Source organism: Xiphophorus hellerii, chromosome 2 (assembly GCF_003331165.1).
Source record: "Xiphophorus hellerii strain 12219 chromosome 2, Xiphophorus_hellerii-4.1, whole genome shotgun sequence".
In the NCBI taxonomy this organism is placed as follows: domain Eukaryota; kingdom Metazoa; phylum Chordata; class Actinopteri; order Cyprinodontiformes; family Poeciliidae; genus Xiphophorus; species Xiphophorus hellerii.
In genome coordinates, this window is record NC_045673.1 from 28,153,035 (window position 1) to 28,173,660 (window position 20,626).

The following is a 20,626-nucleotide window of genomic DNA, read 5'->3' on the forward strand; positions in this document are numbered from 1 at the left end:
TTCTTTGAGTGGAGGAGAAAAATATTGACTGCATAAATGTATCATAAATGTATCAGGGTTACAGTTGTTCATTGCTCCAAATCAAATGTCCACATTTGATTTGAATGTCCACATTTCAAATAATTGAAGCGGAATTCACATAAGGACCAACTGGCTCAAAAATAAGTCACAGCAGGTCTGGCAGAGCATACGGCATCTTACAGTACAAGTACAAACCAAGGTTGCTTCCATTGACCTGGTGGAATCTCTTTTTTTTTTTTTTGCAAGAGTTGAGGTGGGATGGTCACACATTTCCACAAAACACTTCCAGTCTCACAGTCCTCCAGCTCTTACTCTTCAGGAGCACCAAGTACGTCGGGTACTCAAAAGAGTACACCCCAAAAAATCACCTGGACTGAATGAAGTACTAGGGAAAGTGGTGACAGCCTGTGCTTATCAGCCGAGTACAAAGCAGCCGGGATGAGGATCAGTGCCTCCAAATCCGAGGCCATAGTCTTGAGCTGGGGAAGGTAAAAGGCCTTCTCTGGGTCAGGACATCCTTCCTGACCCATGTGGAGGAGTTTAAGTATCTAGAGATCTTGTTCACAAATGAGGAAAAAATGGAACAAGAGATCGACAGGCGGATTGGTGCAGCGTCTGCAGTGAAGCCGGCGCTGTACTAGTTGGTCGTGTTGAAAAAGAGAGCCAGAAGCGAAGCTCTCGATTGACCTACGTCTCCACCCTCATCTATAGTCATGACCGAAAGAACAAGGTCACGGATACAAGTGGCCAAAATGGGTTTTCTCCACAGGGTGGCTGGGCTCTCCCTTAGAGATAGGGTGAGAACCTCGGTCATCCAGGAGGGACTCAGAGTAGAGCCGCTGCTCCTTCACATCGAGAGGAGCCAGTTGAGGTGGCTCGGGCATCTGGACAGGATGCCTCCTGGACGCCTCCCTGGTGAGGTGTTGCAGGCACGTCCCACCGGGAGGAAGACCCAGGACACGCTGGAGGGACTATGTTTCTGGCCTGGGAACGCCTTGGGATTCCCCAGAGGAGCTGGAAGAAGTGGCTGGGGAGAGGGAAGTCTGGGCCTCCCTTCTTAGGCTGCTACCCCCACGACCTGAGTCTCGATAAGCAGAAGGAAAGGGATGGATGGATTTTATTCATATTTTCAATTTATTCCTGTATCAGACATTTTAGTGTCCACAAAACTCTGAGTCAAACAATCTAGAGGAATGTCTTAAAGATCAAGAAAGGATGAAATGCCTTTCTAATGAGGGTCTGAACAGGAGCAAAAGGAGACTGGATCCCAGAGGATCCTGTGGGGGTTCCTACTTGGATTCCTACTGTAAGACAGCGCCCCCTACAGCTGTGAGGTCTGATGGAGGCACAAATGATGGGCATGGTTTATTAGAGTGTGCTGTGAGACACTAATGATGGTGTGCCTTTGTATACTTTTATAAATATGTATTTTTTCCATATTAAAGGTTTCACTACATCTTCCTGACAGTATAATGATGAACCAGAGAAGCTTAATTTTTTGTTCCAAGTGGTCCTACTGCCATTTGCAGAATTCAAACATACCTCTCCCAGTCAGAAACAAGCAAAGCTAGGACTGTCTTAGCAATGTCAATAACACCTGTGTACGTGCTGCTGTGACATGGTGATGGTCTATGAGAATGTGCTAAATTAGAAAATGAACACAACAGTTTGACCTTAGATTTAAAATTTTTAAAAGCACTTTTTTTTTTTACATAGGTTGCATTTCTTTCTACAATCTTTCACTATTGACATATGTGTATTATTTGATCACCACAATACAGACCATACTACTGTATTTTGTTTATTAGGTGCAACAACTCAATGAGTAATTGTAAAAAGTATGTACAGTCATTTTGTGATCTTTTTCACAGACCAACACAATTTGCTGCTCTAATCATGGTAACATAAATAAAGACAGAAACTGAAATCCTCACAGAAATGATCCATCCTTAAATGTTAATCTTCCATCATTTAGCTTAGAAAAGTTCAGTCATTTTAATGTTTTTCATAAAACTATATTTTGTACACATGAACAATTGCTGTACACCAAAATCATTTAATTGGGTATTTACAGACCACTGACTGTAGATTGGACTGTCCTGACAGTCACATGACACTGCTCAGTCAGATAAATGCTTTACTGGCAAGTCTGTCATTCATGTAGCAGGAGGTCTTGTTATCCTGCAGCAGTGTTTTGGTGACATCATAGAGATTCTGCTGGTAGGCCAGTCTGTAGCGGGTGTACACATCATCACAGTGACTGAGCAGACGCTTCGCGTTGGAACAGACGCTGCTGGGGACACTGTCCAGCCTGGAATGACACACAGAACAACCTTCAGCGTAACAGAAGACATAATGTCAAAAACCACAATTAGACATGTATTTTGGCAAAGGCTGGGGAAGAAAACCCACTAAGGCTTACTTTCTGAAAATGTCTTCAAATAGGGCGGAGGTGAGAGGACGGTGGCATTTCAGCTCCTCGAGGTAAACAAAGTGTCCCTTCAGAACCACTTTCTGATACAAGATCTCAGCCCAGTCTGGACTGTAGCTGTACGCTTCCGCGACAACAAACACCTGAGACACAGGAAGCAGTATGAGAGCCCCCATGGGCCAAAACTTACAATTGTGCTTACATGCCTACACAAACACAACCATTCCCTTGCATAAGACAACCAAACCCTCTCACAAACACTACTATGATCGCAATGTCTCACACAAACACCATCAAACCTTCTCACATATAGAATTAAGCTCTTTTACATATCAGGTAGACCACGCTTTCAGAGCCACCTGTTTAATTGGAATTTAAGGAGGAATGGCAGAAAGCAGGTTTAGAGAGCAGAGGGATGCTGCACACCTGGTAACACTGTGGCAGAGCCATGATGGCACTGTGCATCTCTGCAGGCTTTAGGTTGATGATGCGTAGGGTGGATCCCTGGTTCAACAAGTGGAGCTGAAGAGTGATCAGTTTGGCTGCACGGACACAACGACCAGCCTGATGCACACAGGAGTCCTGGTAGGGACACGCACAACCGCAAACAATGACAGTTTATCATGCACCATGAAGTTATTCTTAGGTGTAGAAAAGGAAGTGGAAGTACCTTGGAGAAACTTTCTGCAGCATCCTTTAGCAGACCCAATACTTTGACCAATGAGTTCTTAAGATCAGGAGTCACAACTGTATCGCAAGTTCAACGAGAGTGAAACTTGTTCAGAAATCACAGCAGGTAATCTGTAGCGTTTGATTTTGCTCTGCTCACCCCAGTCCTGAGATTCAATCATCTTCAGCTGTGTCCTGGCGGCTATTTCATGGTTTTCTCCAATTTCCCTTCTCATGCTGAAACACAGCGCCACCATGTTGTGCTTCTCACTGTCAGCAGGGAGGCAGCGTTTGATGTAATCCAGCAGAGAAGTCTTCAAACTGGAGCTCTGCAAAAAAGAAGGGAATAAATGAATGATGGGGCTGACATGTTGCTCTGGCTGCTCATAGAATTACAAACTGGACTTAAAAAATTGAAGTTGCTAATTCAAAAAAGTTAAAATATTTCATTGTATGGATTTAAATCTTCGTGTGTGCGTCTGTCAGACCTGTCCTATGTCTCTGTCCACCTTCTTTCTCAGTAGCATCTCAAAACAATGGTTCTGATGGAGCAAATCGAAGATGTACGTCATCTCATTGTACCTGCCGATACCCGTCAGCAGACGCACCTGAACACACACAAATATATTACACACAAAAAAACACCAACCGGATGAAGTTGCTGTCTATTTCGGTTGCTTCACACAGAAACGGTGAGCAGCTCAGTGGGATTCAGCAGCATGTCTTCAACCTTAGTTTGACCCAAGAGTTGGTTCTACAGTTGTGTTCAAATCAAGAGAATTACAAACAACCCTGAATATCTGTGTTATGAGACTGTTGTACAACAACAGAAGGTCTTCAGTCAGAGGCGTCTTCAGAACTGCTGTAATAGTCTGCCTGAACAACGCCATCGCCATGAACAACTGTAAAGACATTTGGATGAGTTACAACATATTTAACTATGTCATATGTTATATTTGACACAAAAGTGTATTTCTCTCCCATGTGTGCTCATGGCAACTACTTTCTTTAACCTTTCATAGTTCTAATTTTTGAGCTGACATAATGTGCTGAAATAAATGCCCCCAAATCCAGTCAACCAAAGCCACATATCTGGGCAGGTTGCTCTGTCATTAAAAAAAAAATGTTAATGGCACAAAGATTTCTGGCTGATCATCCAGCACAGTAGACACATTTATAGCCCTCTGCATTTTATTTTGGTTATAAAGTCAGCGCCAGTGTGCTCAGAGTGAGCAATCTGACTCAACTCCACCTGAAGCTCCCAGCCACAGAACAATACCAGCACAATCGAAACAAGAAGAAACAAGTAAACAAAAGGACAAGTCACCAGCTACAGAGACACCTCCAAGTCACACACTGAACAGGTCTCAACTCTGAAAAAATAGTTTCTTTTTTTTTTTTTACAAAATCCTCATTGTGAGAAGGAGATGTGAGGAATTATTGAGTGAATAATTCCGTTTGCAGTCGAACACTGAGGGCTCACCAGCAGGCTGTAGTGCTCTCCTGGAGCCAGGTAGGTGTGGCTGAGATGACGAGCAGCTTGGAGAACTCGAACAATTCCCTCCATGTTGCAAGTGAGACTGAAGCAGCTGTGAGCCACAATCAGCAGCTCCACAACTAAACAGGACAAGCAAGGAGGACAGGCGAAAAAGTAGCTTACTTAGTCATGTGTGGTGATGCATACGAATAAGGCCATTGCAATTAACCTAAATCATATTTAGTAGTTGAGTTCAGTTATGTTTGTAGGATTTTTTTTCCATACTGGAGTTCAGGTCCCTCAGTGGAACAGTGTTAAGGTTTTCCAGCAGTTTGAGGCCCACTATGTTTGGATCTTCACACAGTCTGATCAGTTGCAGCAGTGACTCCTGCCCCTCTGATGGTCTGAAAATCAGCCTTTCTCCTGGACGAAACATACACAGAATAAACTGAGAAAAAGGCAAAGGGACAAATAGTATTTGATGTAAGAGTAAGCTCTGCTCTCACCAGGCTGCAGCTCCTGGGTTGCCGCCAGCAGGCCTTGAACCACAGCGTTGGAGACCAACTCAGCCACACTGTCAGCACTAAGACCCTGAGTTTTGATGAAGGTCTTGGCCATCCTGAACCGATCTGGTTGCACCAACAGCAGCAGCTTCTCTAACACAGAATGAGGTTCCTCTCTGCTGATATGACTGAAGGGGCACTGCAGTTCCTAAGGAAGCAACCAGAAAAAAAAAAAAAACTGTATTGAACAAAACCAACAACGCTGCTCTGTGTTTTGCGATTAAAGCCGTGACATACAGTAATGAACCACAAAAGATGTAACGTTCAGAAGTCTTTTGGTAAAGTCAATTTACGCAAAACCCACTCAGCACAAATCTGTTTTGGAAATTCCACTTTTGGAAAAACGAAAAGTTAACCTTGTAAATATGTTCAGTGCATGCCTTAACCTATGAATCTGTGTTAAATCTTGAAAAATCTACAATCTCTAGGAGACATGTTCCATGTTCTACACAGAACACAATGGAGGCTGGAACACACGGATGAGTTTTAGTTGGGTTTCATGTATCAGATCACATACAATACGCTCCTTTAAGACAATGTTCTTACCGTTTTTCTTAGTCGCTTTTCGTGCTTTTCTCAGAACAGAATTGAAATTTTCAAAACTACTTGTTCAATCTTCAAATCAGGTGTTACTTGTGCACAACAAAAAAAGGAGTTTCTTATTTCTTCCAACAAGTTGCAAATGTTTTTGTCCATCCATGCAATTATGTACAATTCTCTGCTTTTTCCTACACGTTCAATTGCTTTTGACATGATGGTCATTGTGTATATGAATTGTCTCAACCTCCACAACATTTAAGCATAACTTCATTGATTAAATCTTAACATGCAACATGCTTGAACAGGTTATCACAACATGTCAAGCATAATTCTACACATTTCCTCCTGTACTTTCTCTTTTTTTTACTCTGAGCTGCTTCCAGATATTCCTCAATAATTCCTCGTCTCCCTTTTTTCTTGTTTAAAATGATGATGAATGATGGATGATGATTTTTATTTGCTAGCACCTTTCAAGACACTCAAGGGCACTTTACAATAAAAAAAACAATATATACACTAAAGTATACACTAAAAATGAGAACAAATGTAGAATAAAAAATGAATACATGAAAGATTACAATGATAAGGCCAACTTGAACAGATGTATTTTGAGTTGTGACTTGAAAGTATGAAGTTGGTGATCCAGGGTGAGTTAGGCGAGCTGTTCTGGAAGGGGTGGTTGTTGTCCACACAGATTTATACAGTTGGACACAGTCATGACACTGGCGTCCTCTCAATGTGGCTGGCACAGAGCATTCCAATCAGTAACCTCAAAACAACCTTGCAGGGCTCCTCCAGCTTCCTGTTGCCATCTTCTCACAGTTCCCTTTGTTCGAATTGTTTCTATGAAAATTCCAAGATTTCCAGGAGCCTCGGTTGATCAGTTACATGTTTCGATCAGAGTTTGGAGCTTGTAAGTAAATTCCAGGAATGTACATGTATAGCAGCAAGACGGAGCAACAAACAACCAAGTTGAGGAGAAAATAAGTGCTGACCAGCTGCTGAAAGGTTATGGTAAATATAGTCTGTACTTGTACAGCACTTTATATAATCCAGAGGATGCCAAACACAACATTCAGTCATTCACCCATCCACACTCTGATGGTGGTTAGCTACGTGGTACCTGTTAGAGATTTTTTGGTATTATCATTTTATTCTTACTTTAGTTCACATTCAGTCTATAGATCTTTGTGATTTTCTGTTTAAAGTGTTCTCTTCTTTAAATGACCTGGAGGTCACTACTGTCTGTTCAACTTTACGAGAAATAGATAACACTGAGTTTCTCAGCCCTTTTGCAAGAACACCCCCTAATTTAGTAAATACCTGTGAACAGTCGTATTTTGTTTTCTTGACAGTATTGACCGAGATTTGAACCGGGCTCAGACCTTTGATCAGATATCACATCTGGACCTGGGTTGTTAGTTGTTTGGGTTAGAAGCTTTACGACCTCTGTTGTTTTTCCTGACTGTCCCCTAGGTAGAAATTCCTTAGTCGTAAAACTGTGTTTGATTGTGTTCGTTTCGGGGGCTCCTAATCTTGTCAGCACCAGCCCCCTTTGCTTTTGTTTTGTGTTAATAAAAAGACAAGCTCTACTGCAGAGTTTCAGAACACATGGTGAACTGGTCAGAGGACCAGTTCTCTGTGTTTTCTCCTTTTGCAAAAGCTTGGCTATAAAATTCATAATACGTTGTCTGTGGTTCTTTATTTTATATAGGTTCGAAAGGAAAAATACCTATCAGTACCACAGCTGCTTCGAGGCAGTTTAACAGAAGCAGAAATGACAGAAAATGAAGAAAAACGCCACAGCAACATAGAAATGTGTAAGTTTGTACTGATGAAAGGGTGCAGACCTTGGAGAGTTGGTAGAGACTGAGGACTTGTTTGCAGTAGCTGCTTCCATGGCGACACTGCTCCACCCGCTTCTGGATCTGGACAGTGACGGCGTCTTCGTGGAGGGGCACCATCACAAATGAGGACAGAATGCTGAGAGAGGGGGCTGGATGGGCAAGAGAAGGAAATTACATAAAGGACCAATGAAGGAAAGGATTTTAGAGAAGATGTTAAAGAAGAACATACACTGGGTTAGAGCCTTTGTTTCTGCGGGTTCTGAGGTCTGCTCTTGTGGTTCCGGTACCAAGAATCCACATGCCAGAGCATGGCAGCACAGAACCAACCATACATCTGGACTGTGCATGCTGAAATAGCGGCAAACACGACTGGCTTCATGTATACTACCCTTATCTAGTAACTGGTCAATAAGTATTGCCAAAACACTTCTCTCTTCAGAACTTAAATCTGATTCTGCCTCCAACTCCTCAGGCTTTTCTGGGAATCCCTCCAGACTCAGGTACTTCTCCATATTCAGGTCTGCGACGTTAGAGAACGAAAACTCCTTCATGAACATCTCATATTCGTTGGTTTCAGACGTGATTGCCGGTGGCAGCAGGTTGAACATGCTCTTTTCCTCTACTGTAGTTGTGAGAATGTGCTTCTGGACCTGACAGAACCACAGCTTTTTCTCCAGCCTCTGCAGCTCATCTACAGGAACAGGAGTTTGCAAGGAAAGCCAGTGAGCCGTGAGCTGGAGCAGCAAGCAGCACTCCTGGATGTCCAGAACATTTGTCTGAGCCTGGTCACCATCAGGGCCGGCGGCAGCCTCAGACTGAGATAGAAAGAACTGCCCGGCCGACTCTGGGTCAGTGCTGTCAGCTTCCAGTCGCCTGTGGCACTTGTTCCAGAAGGCCACTCGGGTCTCCAAACGTCTCCACCGCCACTTGCTCTTGTGGACGTTTACTTCCTGAAGCAGCTGCAAGGAAGGCAGATATAGAACACAATGCATTTAGCTTTTTTTTTTGTCACTAACAAGTCCATCCATTCTCAAGTTATATTGTCAAAACTCTAAATACAGTCATCCCCCACAAAAAGCTACAAGGTATGAATAGCTGCCAGAATATTCTAGTCGCAGTTACAGGGTCTCAGAATTGTAGTTTTTAATCCAGAGCAGACACTCTGGTTGTGTAAAACTGGGTGGACTAGCCCTTTAGCCCTTTACTGAATCAGAAACGACAAAGAGAAGCAAACTTTAGCTTCATATAGAAAACAAAGTCAGAGTATAAGGCTTTATTTATGAAAGCATCAAATTAATTCTATGACGCTTTGGACACAAACGAGTTTCTACACAGTGTGATAAGATTTGCTCGACTCCCCCTAGTGGTCTGGAGCATTCTGTTTTGTGGATCGAGTTTGTAGTTTTGTTATTTCCCTCTTGCTCCTTTTTCCTGTGATTGCAGTGTTTTATTTAACATTGATGCCTTTTTTTGTTTGCATTAATTTTGTTGACTGAAAGTTTTTGCTTCCATTTTCTGATATTGCAGCATTGCTTTTGTTTGCATTGCTTCGCTGCTGCATTTGCCTTTTGTTTTTTACATGTGTTGGTAGATCGTCTTGCCTTTTTACTGCATGTTTGCACCTGTGGGCCACCGTAGTTAGGACAAGCTGTCGTAAGGGAAGCAATTGTAAAATCTGGAACATTTTTAACCCACTGGAAGTGAGAATGAATGATGTTCATATGATTTCTTTGATTATTTAATAAGTACATCTTCTTTAAAACATGCGCTGTAGCGTAAAACATAAAGTTGCATGTGAGCATGAAAACGTTCTCATGGATAAGCTATCAGACAGAAAGGGTCCTAGAAGAAGAGACTGGGAGAAATTAGATAGCAAGTTTTCTATTGAGTAGAATAGGAAGCTGTCCTTGTGAGGAGGAAAAGCAACTTGATATTTGAAAGCCAAAAAACTGAATTTATTATGTAGACAAGGATCAATTTGCACTAACTAGGTGTAGAGTTACTAAAAGAAATGTGCAATTTGTATTAAGAGACTGGTAGAGATACTGTAGCTCACAGTGTAAAGTGTTCTGCAATATCTTTAGTATTAAAAGTCAGACTGTTTGACTTTCCTCTCTGGGTCCAATTTTGGTCCATTCTTTTGAAACATAACTCTAGAAACTAAAACATAAGGCTAAACCTTGTGTGACCCGATGGTTCAGACCTGGCTCATGAGGAGGCGGTGGACAGGCAGACCAGCCAGCACTGCCACCTGTCTGGCCTGGCTGTAGTGTCCTCCAGTTTGCAAAGCATCCACTATCAGCTGAAACTCCTCCTGCTGGACGGAGGGGGGAATGCACTGCAGCAGGCTCTGGGACAGAGTCACACCTGATCCTTGCAGCAGCTGACTCAGCTGGCTCAATTTCCTTAAGTCTGGACCTGGAGACACAAACAGGAGTTACACACACACACACACACACACACGCCTACACACCCCCACACATGCTCAGAAGATATAATTTCAAAGTTTTGTTCGTCGGTATTTTCTGAATACGTTTAAAGTTTCTTATTCAAGCCTGGGTTTGGTATCCTTAGCTTCCAAAAGTTATTTGAGCAGACTGTCCTGTGATAACTTAAGGATCATTCTAAATCTAGAAAACTCACCACGTGAGACAAATCACAGTAATAACATATACAGGGGGGGCCAAAAGTTTCCATACATAGGAAAATGTAAAATGTATATTTCTTTTATATTTCAGACACCCAAGAAGATGCGTTTGACAAAAGAGCAAAGAATTGAAATCATACTAACGGCTGGATCGGGAAGCAGTCGCATGGATTAACAGAAAACATGGAAGGAGCCTGGCACACGACACTGTGGCAAAACTTATTTGCAAGTTTCAGAAAACCGGAAATGTTGCAGATCATAAACCATAAAGTGGTCCAAGACGTGCAGCGATTAGACAGAGTTCCACAAAAATAAAAACGGTTTTCCAAAATAAAATGTTTATTTTTTCTATGTATGGATACTTATGGTCCCACTGATGTTTATGAGCCTTTATTTTTGTTAATTGTGATGATTCTGAATAAAAGTAAGATTCTCCTAGCATGAAAACATGCTCTCTGGAACATTGTTGAACAAAGAAACAGTTTGATGATGTGAAGGAGGTGAAGCAAAAAGGAGAGGAAATCCAGTGCAAACTTCTCTTTCATTCAAGCCCTGGCCATAAATGATAAAAACTAATTAAAACAGCATCTTCTGAGCTGATCCCGTCAGTAAGAGATGTACGCTGTGATCACTTTGCGAGGCAACAAGCCCTGAACATCTCACCGTTGGATTTGAGAAGTTTGTCCACATCAGCCAGGAGCTGCAGCAGCTGGTGAAGGTCGTACTGGGAGGAGCAGCGCAGCAGCATGGTGAGGAGCAGCGCTGAGGCCTGGCTCTCCACCCACTGCAGTGGAAGGCTGCCTGCAGCGGCAGGGCCACCGTTTCTGAGCTACACCAAAGGAAACAGGTCAGTGTCAGTCTCTCTTCTTTTAGCTCATTTCATTTTCACCCACCTCCCGCTCCCTTTGCTCTCTCTTGACTACCACAGTACTGTTCTACATGCCATAGAGGGACGCTGACCCATTCAAAAAAAATCCCCAAAACATGACAGATGCAAGAACTGCAGATGCAATATCATATACTGAGATTCAACTATAACCTTTAACACTCATGGATAACAATTTGTGGTATTTAGCCTTCAGTATTTATCAAAAATCCCAACTTGAAATGCACATGAAGTCAAAGCCATTTCAAAATACCCCATGAAACAAATGCATCATTTTAGTACCTTGGCAGAGAACTAAAAACACAGGAAGAACAGACGGCTTTTCCCACCCTGAACTTTATGTTCATTTGGTTGTGATATGACCCACAGTCCAAGTCATTGCCTGCAGTGGTCACTCTTAAAGACATTCGTTATTATAAAGCCACATCTAATATCAACATATTGTTCTGAGCAGAAAGAGAAAGATTTTTAAAACTGGAAAGAATTTTTTTCTTACATAGCATGTAAAATGTAGTCAATAGTCCGACTCACAGTAATAAGTGCCCTCTGAAAGTCCAACAACTTCGTCTTGGCCTCAGCGAATTTTCTGTAATCGCAACACAACTCGAACATTCTCAGAACCAACACCAGGGGGCAGTCCTGAGAAAAAAAGTGTTTGTTATTGATGGTACTGATTGTTTGGGAGTGCTTTTCTTTGCTAGAATGAAGATCACTATGAATCTGGGATATACACTGCAAAAACACACAATCTTACCAAGTATTTTTTCTCTAGTTTCTAATGCAAATATCTTAGTACACTTGAATTAAGAGAAAACTAATTTAAAAGTAACTTATCAGCAAGATATCGGAGCTTGTTTTAAGTAAATAATTCCTTAACATTGGTGAAAATTGGCAGGTTATTTCACTTGTAACACAGGGAAATTGTCCTATAAGTACATTTATCTGCTAATAGAACAAGTATTCTTTACAACAATATTAAGGAATTATTTACTTAAAACAAACTTCTATATTTTGCTGTACAGACACTGTAAGGTAGTTTTCACTTATTTCAAGAGTAATAAGAAATTTGCACTAAAAGCGAGACTAAAAATACTTGGTAAGATTTGGTTTTTGCAGTGTGTTACCTGCTGAAAAAGCTCAAATCCTCGCAGGAGGACCCGGATGTGACCCTGCGACAGCAACGTCTTCCAGATGATTGACAGGTCATGGAGGGTCCATTCATGGTCCTGGGGGGCTTCGGCGAGGTGTGAAGTGGCCTCTTCTGTTGTTGCGTCAACGACAGAGGTCAGCATCCACACACACAGACATGACAGCAGATCTGTTCCCTGTCAGTTACATGGGAAGAAAAGAACCAACAGCTAGATCAGAATTAAGATTCTGTGTAGGACCAGGTATTATCTTCTTCATAACACAAAATGTGCCAAACTGATGGAGACACAGATAGGCACAGTTTATAGTAACTCACTGCATTTCCTGTTAGTATAATACAGCCGTTACGGCAACAAGTGAAACGACTTAAATATAACCTGACTTGACATGTAGTTGTTTGTTCTAGCCAGATAATAATCTGAATACTAAAACTAAACAGGGATTGTACAATGTAATTAGATCATTTACCTGCAGACAGGCAGCAAGTACTGCCAGCATCGGGCAGTGTCGAACTATTGCCTCATGTAGGAGAAACCTCCATGACACTTGCTTCTCCTGGCTCTGCAGCAGCAGCTGGAACAGCTCCCCGCCGTGTTCAGAGCCCCCAGGGGCCACGTCTGTTCTCAGAAAGCCCAGCCGTTCCTCAGGGTCTCGGCTCCTTCTCTGACTGTGAACCTGCAGGTCTTGAAATGCAAGGCTTAGGTGAGCCTGCAAGACGGGGTCAAAGAGACCTACCAGGGACCTCACCTGGGGAAACAAAATTGAAAGACTCATAGATGATTTGACAGTAGAATTCATTTTGAATTCATTTTGAATTGAATTGAAAAAACAAAATCATAGGCACAAAGAACAAAGTTTACCATCACTGGGGATATAGAAAATCTCAAGAATTTTTTTCCCCCCGTCCACACACACACACACACGCCCCCACACACGTGTGTGTTACTATGAGTGAGGATTTTGCAAAACAATTTGGTTAAGATTATTTTTTTAAATAAAGGTCCTGATTTTTTTTTTTTTTAAGAGAAAGTACACAACGTGTCAAACTATTTGGCCAGGTGAGAAAAAAAAAAGTTGATAATTTCATCAGTGAAATTAAGCTTACTCTTGTTATATAGGTATAAAATGAAATAAAAATTTTATATCAATGTTTGCAAATTCAGAGCTATAAATTTAACTCCAACATAAAAAAAATGATGCTTATTCTACTAAAAATTATTAGTAGAATAAGCATAAGTTAATAATTATTATTCTACTAATAATTATTCTACTAATAACAATTAGTAGAATAAGCAGTTGGAATGTTCTTCAGAATTGTATTACTCTCAAAAGCACACTTATCGACAGGGATAAGTTACAGTATGAAGCCTGAGCAGAATGGATGCTGCAAGATGCTTTTTTATTTAAAGGACACTATTAGAAGTTCAGAGCACTTTATACATTGTTAAGGCTCTTACTGAATTCTGCTGTACTGCCATGAGAAAACCGGTGCTATTGTGTTACTATTTTGGCTGCCCTGCCAAAAACACACCACTACAAAGCCAGTAGTTTATAGTCTGATGAACTGGTAACAACTTAAGCAGGAAAAACAGACATTTAGATCCAGCTAAATTTTTACTCATTTGCATTAACATCAGCTGCAAAGTAGCTAGGGTATTACTCCTTATCTATCCTGTGTTAACAAGGAAACACAGGAGGGACAATCTTTTATCTGGGGATGTTTCCATCTTGTTGTCTCTAATGGGTGAAGTGAAGTGAAGTGAAGTAGGAAAAAAAAAAGCTTCTAGATTTTTGTCCATCTCATGCCTAGATTCCTTACAATTAAAGCTTCAACTTCAAACCCTTGTTACATTGAATAGCTTTAAAAACATGGAGATTATCACACTGGGTTACAAAAAATGTTTTTTGGATGTTGTCTATGTTTCTTCAACTGAATTAGGATTATTTTGCGCTGCTGAATCCAAAAATGACATCCATTTTTCTCAATCAGGTTTTTTTTCTTTCTAATTTGCTTCAGAGAAATCTGATCTTCTGACTAAATTGATGACATTTTTGTCACATCATCAGTTCATTTCTGTAATATTTATTTTTTTAGGGAAAAAAAAACTTGTTTTCTAACAGAGTGTATTAATGAAATGTTACAGACTTGGATTTCTGTACATTGAATAATAAACACTAATAAGGGTAAGTACATGTAATTTGAACATTACATCTTCATTGTGTAAAAAGCTCCATCTCTTTTCTGTCCTGATGGAATTTCTCCTCCTGCTCATCACTCATTTATCCCAGATTCTCAGATGAGAGAACAAGTCATGCATTTTGATCCTTATGTTGCTCCATAGTTCAGAAAGTTGACCTGATGTGATTTTTGGATTCAGCTGATCAAAATGACCCTAAAAGAGTTGAAAAACACCAGACAATTTTTTTGACTGTGTCATTGTCTGCAAGTGTTTTAGAGCAAGTTTTAATGTGTGTTGCTTTTTTTTTTAATCTTGGTAATTATATTGCTGCTGTTGGCCAGGTCTCTCTTGTAAAAGATACCTCTGATCTCAATGGAACTAATCTAGTTAAATAAAGGTTTGATCAAATAAATAAAAAAAATAGGCACAAATTATATTGTTCACATAAACTAACATTTCTTAAAAAGATGGAGTGTGTCCTGTGTGTGCTCACCTGCTGGGGTGGGAAACTGTGCAGTTGGACAAACAATAAAAAGTGTACAAATTGTCTGTCCTCGGCACAGTGGCTGGGATAAATCAGACTGAGCTCCAGACTGTGGAGCTGACAGAACTGAACAGGTAAGGCCCACTCCTGAGCCGCCTCGAACGACGACCTGAGAAAACAAAACACAATACTTAGAAAGAACTTCTGAACATAAGACCTCAGAATTACATCTGTCAGACTAATAGTGCTAATAGTCAACTGTAAGTAGTTTCATTTTTCATGACATCACATCAGGGTTGTCTGGCTGGCACTACTGTGGGACAGTAAAACGAGAAGGTGTGGGATTCTGTTGGCCAGTCCAGACCAGACAGTCTGTCTGTCTGTCAATATCAATATGTTGCTAATAATAAATAAAAAGACATTTGGAAGGAAATATGCATGTAAAACTGACATTTTAGAATTAATAAATGAATATTATCTCAAGTCAGTTAAAATTACTCTTCCAAATAAATACAACATTATATGAGACATGAAAATGTATTCAACTTCTTAAAAAGTCAGTTTTTTTTAAGAGGAGAACAGATTGCTTTGTACAGCAGTGACAGTAGGTACTTCAGAAGTTAATTATTCAATTCAATGCATTATCCACATGGACAATGCTACTGGATGATAAAGGGCAGTAGATTGTAAATTGCAAATGTGTTAGCAGGTAGGCTAACCTGCTGATCCCCCTCTGCTCCAGACTGTCTGCCACTGCAGCCTCCAGGTAACAAAGCAGCTCTGCTGCAGCTCCCGGCTCTCCATTCACCAGCTTTCCTGCTTTAGACACTGAAACGGAACCGTAAAGGAGTTTACTGTGTTCAATTGGACCGTAGAGATGCTGTGTTGGACTGGCCTATGTCTTAGTGCTGTTTACTTAATGCTCGCAGATTCTGCGTTGGTGTGTGCCTGTCCAGTTGGTTCCAGTGCTGAAGGATGGTGTTCATGGCTCTGATGTTGACTCTTAGCTTCAGGCTGCAGATTCCCAGCAGCTCACAGAAACACACAGCAGACGATGTCACAGACGGCTTGTTGAAACACTTCAGAGCCAATCTGTACACCTGCAGCCAGACCGTCTGGAGCCTGAAACACAAGCATGCAAACACAACTAAGGAAATATGCAGCTTGTCAGAAACATGGATGCCATCTTACCTGCTCTAGTAACCATCTCATTAAACTGATAATAAAAGCTGACGTCAGAGGTACTTACAGCAACTGCACATCACTGCAGACCCCCAGCTGCTGGATGAGAAAGTTTCCATATGCAAAAGATGGTCGACCATGATGGATGTAGTAAAGAAAGTCCAGGTTTTCTACTATAGCGAACTTATCAACCAGATGAGAGCTAGAAAAATGAGGCAGTTCGGATGTTTCTGCAGAACATAAGTAAATGATCAGTTTCACTCTGTATTAAATGGATAGTTTGGCTCCATTTAATAATCTTAGAAAAACCTGTGAGAAACCGTAACAGAAGACTACGGCGGCTGACAGGTGCAAACATGCAGCAAACGGCGAAACGAGCTGATATCGGCTGATTATCTAATTGTTTTCTAATAAATCTTTTTTTATGAGAACATTTTGTGAATGTATATTCTGTAAGATACGAGTTTACATGATGATGACAGTAATAATAATAAAATCATTTGAAGTATTTGGCTAGTTGTGTCAGTTTGGTAAGTATTAATCATCCAGATATAAAGCAGCAACTCAAATAAAAAATAAAAAATAAAGGCCTAAAACAGGTTCAGTGTCTGACATTAACAAATATATTGAACATCTTCATTTTTTTTTTTTACATGTGCCTATAACAGATCTCAAAAAACGATCTTCTTACCAGTGCAGTTCAGAGGGTTTGCAGTCTGCCAACTAAAGAGCCTGGATGGGTCAAGAGGGTGAAGCGACTAGGATAGAACACCATTAAGGATTACTATGTTACGCATTAAGAGATAATCAGCTTTTACAATGTGACATCACATGGCATTTTAACTGTTCCACAAACTATATTTCTTTGGTAAACGTTGCATCTCCTATAGATGACTTCAGCCATTTTTATTTCATTAAGGGTTGTGTGTGTACCTGGAGAAGGTGATAAATGGAGATGTCAGTGGATGAGCCATTCCCAGATGGGAAGAGGGCGGCTCTCAGCTTGTAATGAGGGGCCAGTGCCATCTTCAGGAGCTGGGGGTCAACAGTCCCCTCCAAACCTGTTGAACTCTGTCCCTGAGCCACCACCTATGCATAACAGCACAGTTCTGTTCAGTGGTAAAATATTTAGCAGATAATGTGTCTACTATTAAAAAAAAAAAAGTTATTAAAAAAACAATTGACTGAAGCTGACAATTGGGGCAGACGACAGAAAGACGACAGAAAGGCAGCCCACCTTGTTAACGTAAATTGATCAAAGCAAAATTATAACAAACAAATAAACAGAACATGGCACAAAGGGCCAGAAAACAACTTACTGTCAGCAGGATTTTAGATTACACTCGATGTCTGTCTTTAAGGACAAAAGACTTCAGAACATTCATATGTTGGAACACACACAGTGAAGAATATTTCATTTGTATTACAAGCCCATGTTCTTTTACGTAAGCAGGTTTGTATTTGTGTTTTAGTTTTTATAGTCAGCCACAAAATGATTGCATCTTTGTTGATGGAAGATGCTGAAATTAGCAGTGCACTGATACCTACCTGTACATGTGAAGCCGATTTTTTCAACCTCAGCAAAGGTCTAAAAACCAACCGCTGTGCCCTTTTGCTTTGCTGTGACTGAGGTTTGACTCCATAGACCAAGTCATGTCTGCATGTTTGCAGTTAATATCGATCACTCCACTGTTAGCAACTTTCTTGCCATATATAGCAACATTTCAAACTAAAAAATCTGTATCAGCTAAAATCAGAGTCGGCAGGCCAGGCTTTTTTAAATATCGGGGATCAGCCAGAAAACTGCAACCGGCGCCACTGTCCCTAATGTGAGTGATCTGAAAGGCCCTTATGAAATAAACATGTTATTACAACTATTCATTTTCCTGCAGTGGTGTGTATATTAATATATACACCATATATAACATGGTGTTTATATTGCATTACTATATAACAGCGATATTTTGCGATTATCGCTGTTACAGTTTTCTGTAAAAACGATAACAGTTTTAACAGAAAAAACTGTTATAAATTTTTTCTATAACAATTTAGGTTATAGCTTTAAGAAATGGTAAGACGTTTTGATTAGCTGAGGCATATTGTACCTTATCAATTCCACCATGAGCAAACATGATGGAAGCCAGCGCCAGCAGACTGTGTCCCTCAAACAGTAAGCTGCTCAGAGAGGCCTGGCTACCGGGTAGCAGCACCTGAGCGCTGGTCAGACTCGCCTGGAACACGGGTTCTGGTTCTGCAAACACAGAGAGAGAAAGACAGAAAATGTACGGTCATGAAATTTCTTTAGAAATTATTTTTTCTTGATATTTCATTTTTGAGTCACATGGCGTCTAAAGATACATGACAGAGGTTTGTTGCATTCTTAACTGCAATAGTGACATGAATGTAGTTTTTAATATGGGGAAAACAGATCTCCAAACATTTCTTTGCTTATGTTGGGGTTTTTCTGGGTTTTTTTAATAATCATGACCTATGAAGAGAAGTTTGATCCTATCAGTGCAGCACATCCACTGTGGGTACCTGACAGGTCTCTGGTTATCTCCTGGGTCTTCACCATCATCTCAAACCAGGGCTGACTCCCCAGCAGGTTCTGATCGGTAAGGAGGGGGCAGTTTCTGGGCGTCAGTCTGTGGAAAGGGGACTCAAAGCTGATGCTTCGCATAATAACAGAAACATGTATTGAATCAAAACTAAACAGCAGTTCCCTACCTGTAGTGCTCCAGGTAGGTATAAAGCAGGTACTGAAGATTATGCTCCAGGCACAATGCAATGAAGACACTGTGTAGGTTAAGGCCGACAGGGGAGCAATACTGAGATACGGGGGGGGATGACGTCATCAACCCAGCACCCTGAGCCAGTCGCCATAGCAGCTGCTCCAAGTCTGACATCTCATCTGGGATAAACACACCTTTCCTGTGGTGGCAGGAGGCATTAACGGTTAAATGAGGCAGAATGTTTGGGGATGAGGTGATCTACAACCTGAAACTCAAATTTAGACAAAGGGGAAAATAACACAGAAAAACCACTCAATAACAACTCAAAACCACTTTTATCTTGGTATACGTTTCAGGATTCAAGACCCAAAAACACACAAACATTTCCAACTCAAAGAACAGAACATTCAGTCCATTACAGTTTTATGTTTTTAGGCTTGTTTATTTTGCAATTATCATCATTGTGGTAGATTAGCTAGTATAAAAATCTGCTCTACTGATGATCTGTCAGAGTTGGTGAGTGGGTCACCTTTTTTTTATTTTGTAGCAGTCACTAAAATAAGCAGTAAACAGAAAGAGGTGTGGACATAAAGTCTGCTGTTATGTCTGATGTGAGCTAGAGGTGGATCTATGACATCATTGCTTTCCAATAGGTGAGTATAGGATATGTATATGAAAATGCAACAAATTGAAGGAAAGTGTCCTGATTTGTGTGTATACATTTCTTCAGAAAATTACAATATTGTTAACAACTTCCTCTCTACTTCCTGGTCCTCCGGGGTGCTGTCCCACACCCTAACATATGATCAAAACAGGCCAAATACAGGCATTGTGTGAGTGTGTGTATGTGGGTTAATTTATTTGTTCTCTTTTCAACAACTTTAACTTAAAACACAAGAATCTAATGACAAAGTAAATGGCTGAAATAAGCTTCTGTACCCAGCTAGAAGGTCCAAGATGTTCTCCTTGAAGAAGATGCTGCACACCGTGTTATTGTTGACCATCTCAGGAGTTATGTCCGGCCAACAGGGGGAGCCAAAGGTCCTTTGATTGTGAATCCAGTCAACCACCTTCTGATGGTGGTGAAAAGCAGTCAGGTAATGCCACAACACTGCAGCGTCACAGCAGCTCAGCTCTGATGAAAGAGACAGATGTTTGTTGTGCGTCTGTACGCTGCAGGACCACAGAGCCATTCTAGTTTTGCTTGGACTTGGAGCCTGACCTATGTGCTGCAGCCTGGATAAGCGAACAGCCGTCCGGCAGCTCTGATCCCAGGTCTTCACCCAGTCCAGTCGGAGGTTCCTCCAGAGTTCTCCCTGCTCCTCAGAACTCTGTCCCACCGACTCCTTCAGCACTTCTTCACCATCTAGCTCCTTATGAACCATCTGAGGTAACCTGGAACATGTTTGTTTTATAAAGGTCAAAACACAGACTTCCTCTATATCAACACTGACAATGTAAATTTAAGATATCGGAAATTCTTCTGTAATTTCCAAAGAAAATGTTGTGGAAATTTAAGGGTGGTCAAATTTAAAAGTAAATGGGTGGGAAATTAACTGGGTGTCAAAAAACAACTGTTCAATATGCATAAGAATAAAGAAATGAAAACTTTCAACCATAAAACCACAGAGTTACCATAAAATGAGCAGATAAATATAGAATTTCTGAGCTACATTAAGTAAAGGTAAAACATCAAAAACAACAGAATAATGAGAATCATTTATTTTTATCATTAGTTACATAGACTAGATACATTTTGAGAAATGTATCTAGTTTAAAATATAAATCTGTATGAAAATTGTTTTATTTGTTCTAATT

At 40.8% G+C, this 20,626-nt stretch overlaps 1 protein-coding gene across 1 annotated transcript in view; it reads right to left on the reverse strand.

Moving 5' to 3' along the window:
* Window positions 1-1,806: 1,806 nt before the first annotated feature.
* Window positions 1,807-20,626, reverse strand: part of spg11 (SPG11 vesicle trafficking associated, spatacsin) — a 28,868-nt gene continuing 10,048 nt past the window's right edge. The window contains exons 14-40 of the mRNA XM_032545560.1: window positions 20,031-20,203; window positions 19,748-19,943; window positions 18,804-19,007; window positions 18,615-18,721; window positions 18,182-18,327; window positions 17,010-17,165; window positions 16,768-16,834; window positions 16,144-16,306; window positions 15,811-16,016; window positions 15,614-15,722; window positions 14,904-15,063; window positions 12,699-12,977; window positions 12,206-12,406; window positions 11,613-11,720; window positions 10,859-11,024; window positions 9,752-9,966; window positions 7,778-8,507; window positions 7,552-7,697; window positions 5,105-5,309; window positions 4,884-5,021; window positions 4,605-4,738; window positions 3,610-3,729; window positions 3,282-3,450; window positions 3,123-3,199; window positions 2,879-3,034; window positions 2,444-2,595; window positions 1,807-2,332 (exon numbers count right to left, since the gene is read on the reverse strand). Of these exons, the coding sequence (XP_032401451.1) occupies window positions 2,146-2,332; window positions 2,444-2,595; window positions 2,879-3,034; window positions 3,123-3,199; window positions 3,282-3,450; window positions 3,610-3,729; window positions 4,605-4,738; window positions 4,884-5,021; window positions 5,105-5,309; window positions 7,552-7,697; window positions 7,778-8,507; window positions 9,752-9,966; window positions 10,859-11,024; window positions 11,613-11,720; window positions 12,206-12,406; window positions 12,699-12,977; window positions 14,904-15,063; window positions 15,614-15,722; window positions 15,811-16,016; window positions 16,144-16,306; window positions 16,768-16,834; window positions 17,010-17,165; window positions 18,182-18,327; window positions 18,615-18,721; window positions 18,804-19,007; window positions 19,748-19,943; window positions 20,031-20,203 (4,870 nt within the window). The 3' untranslated portion in view covers window positions 1,807-2,145. The remainder of the gene's footprint in view (window positions 2,333-2,443; window positions 2,596-2,878; window positions 3,035-3,122; window positions 3,200-3,281; window positions 3,451-3,609; window positions 3,730-4,604; window positions 4,739-4,883; window positions 5,022-5,104; window positions 5,310-7,551; window positions 7,698-7,777; window positions 8,508-9,751; window positions 9,967-10,858; window positions 11,025-11,612; window positions 11,721-12,205; window positions 12,407-12,698; window positions 12,978-14,903; window positions 15,064-15,613; window positions 15,723-15,810; window positions 16,017-16,143; window positions 16,307-16,767; window positions 16,835-17,009; window positions 17,166-18,181; window positions 18,328-18,614; window positions 18,722-18,803; window positions 19,008-19,747; window positions 19,944-20,030; window positions 20,204-20,626) is intronic.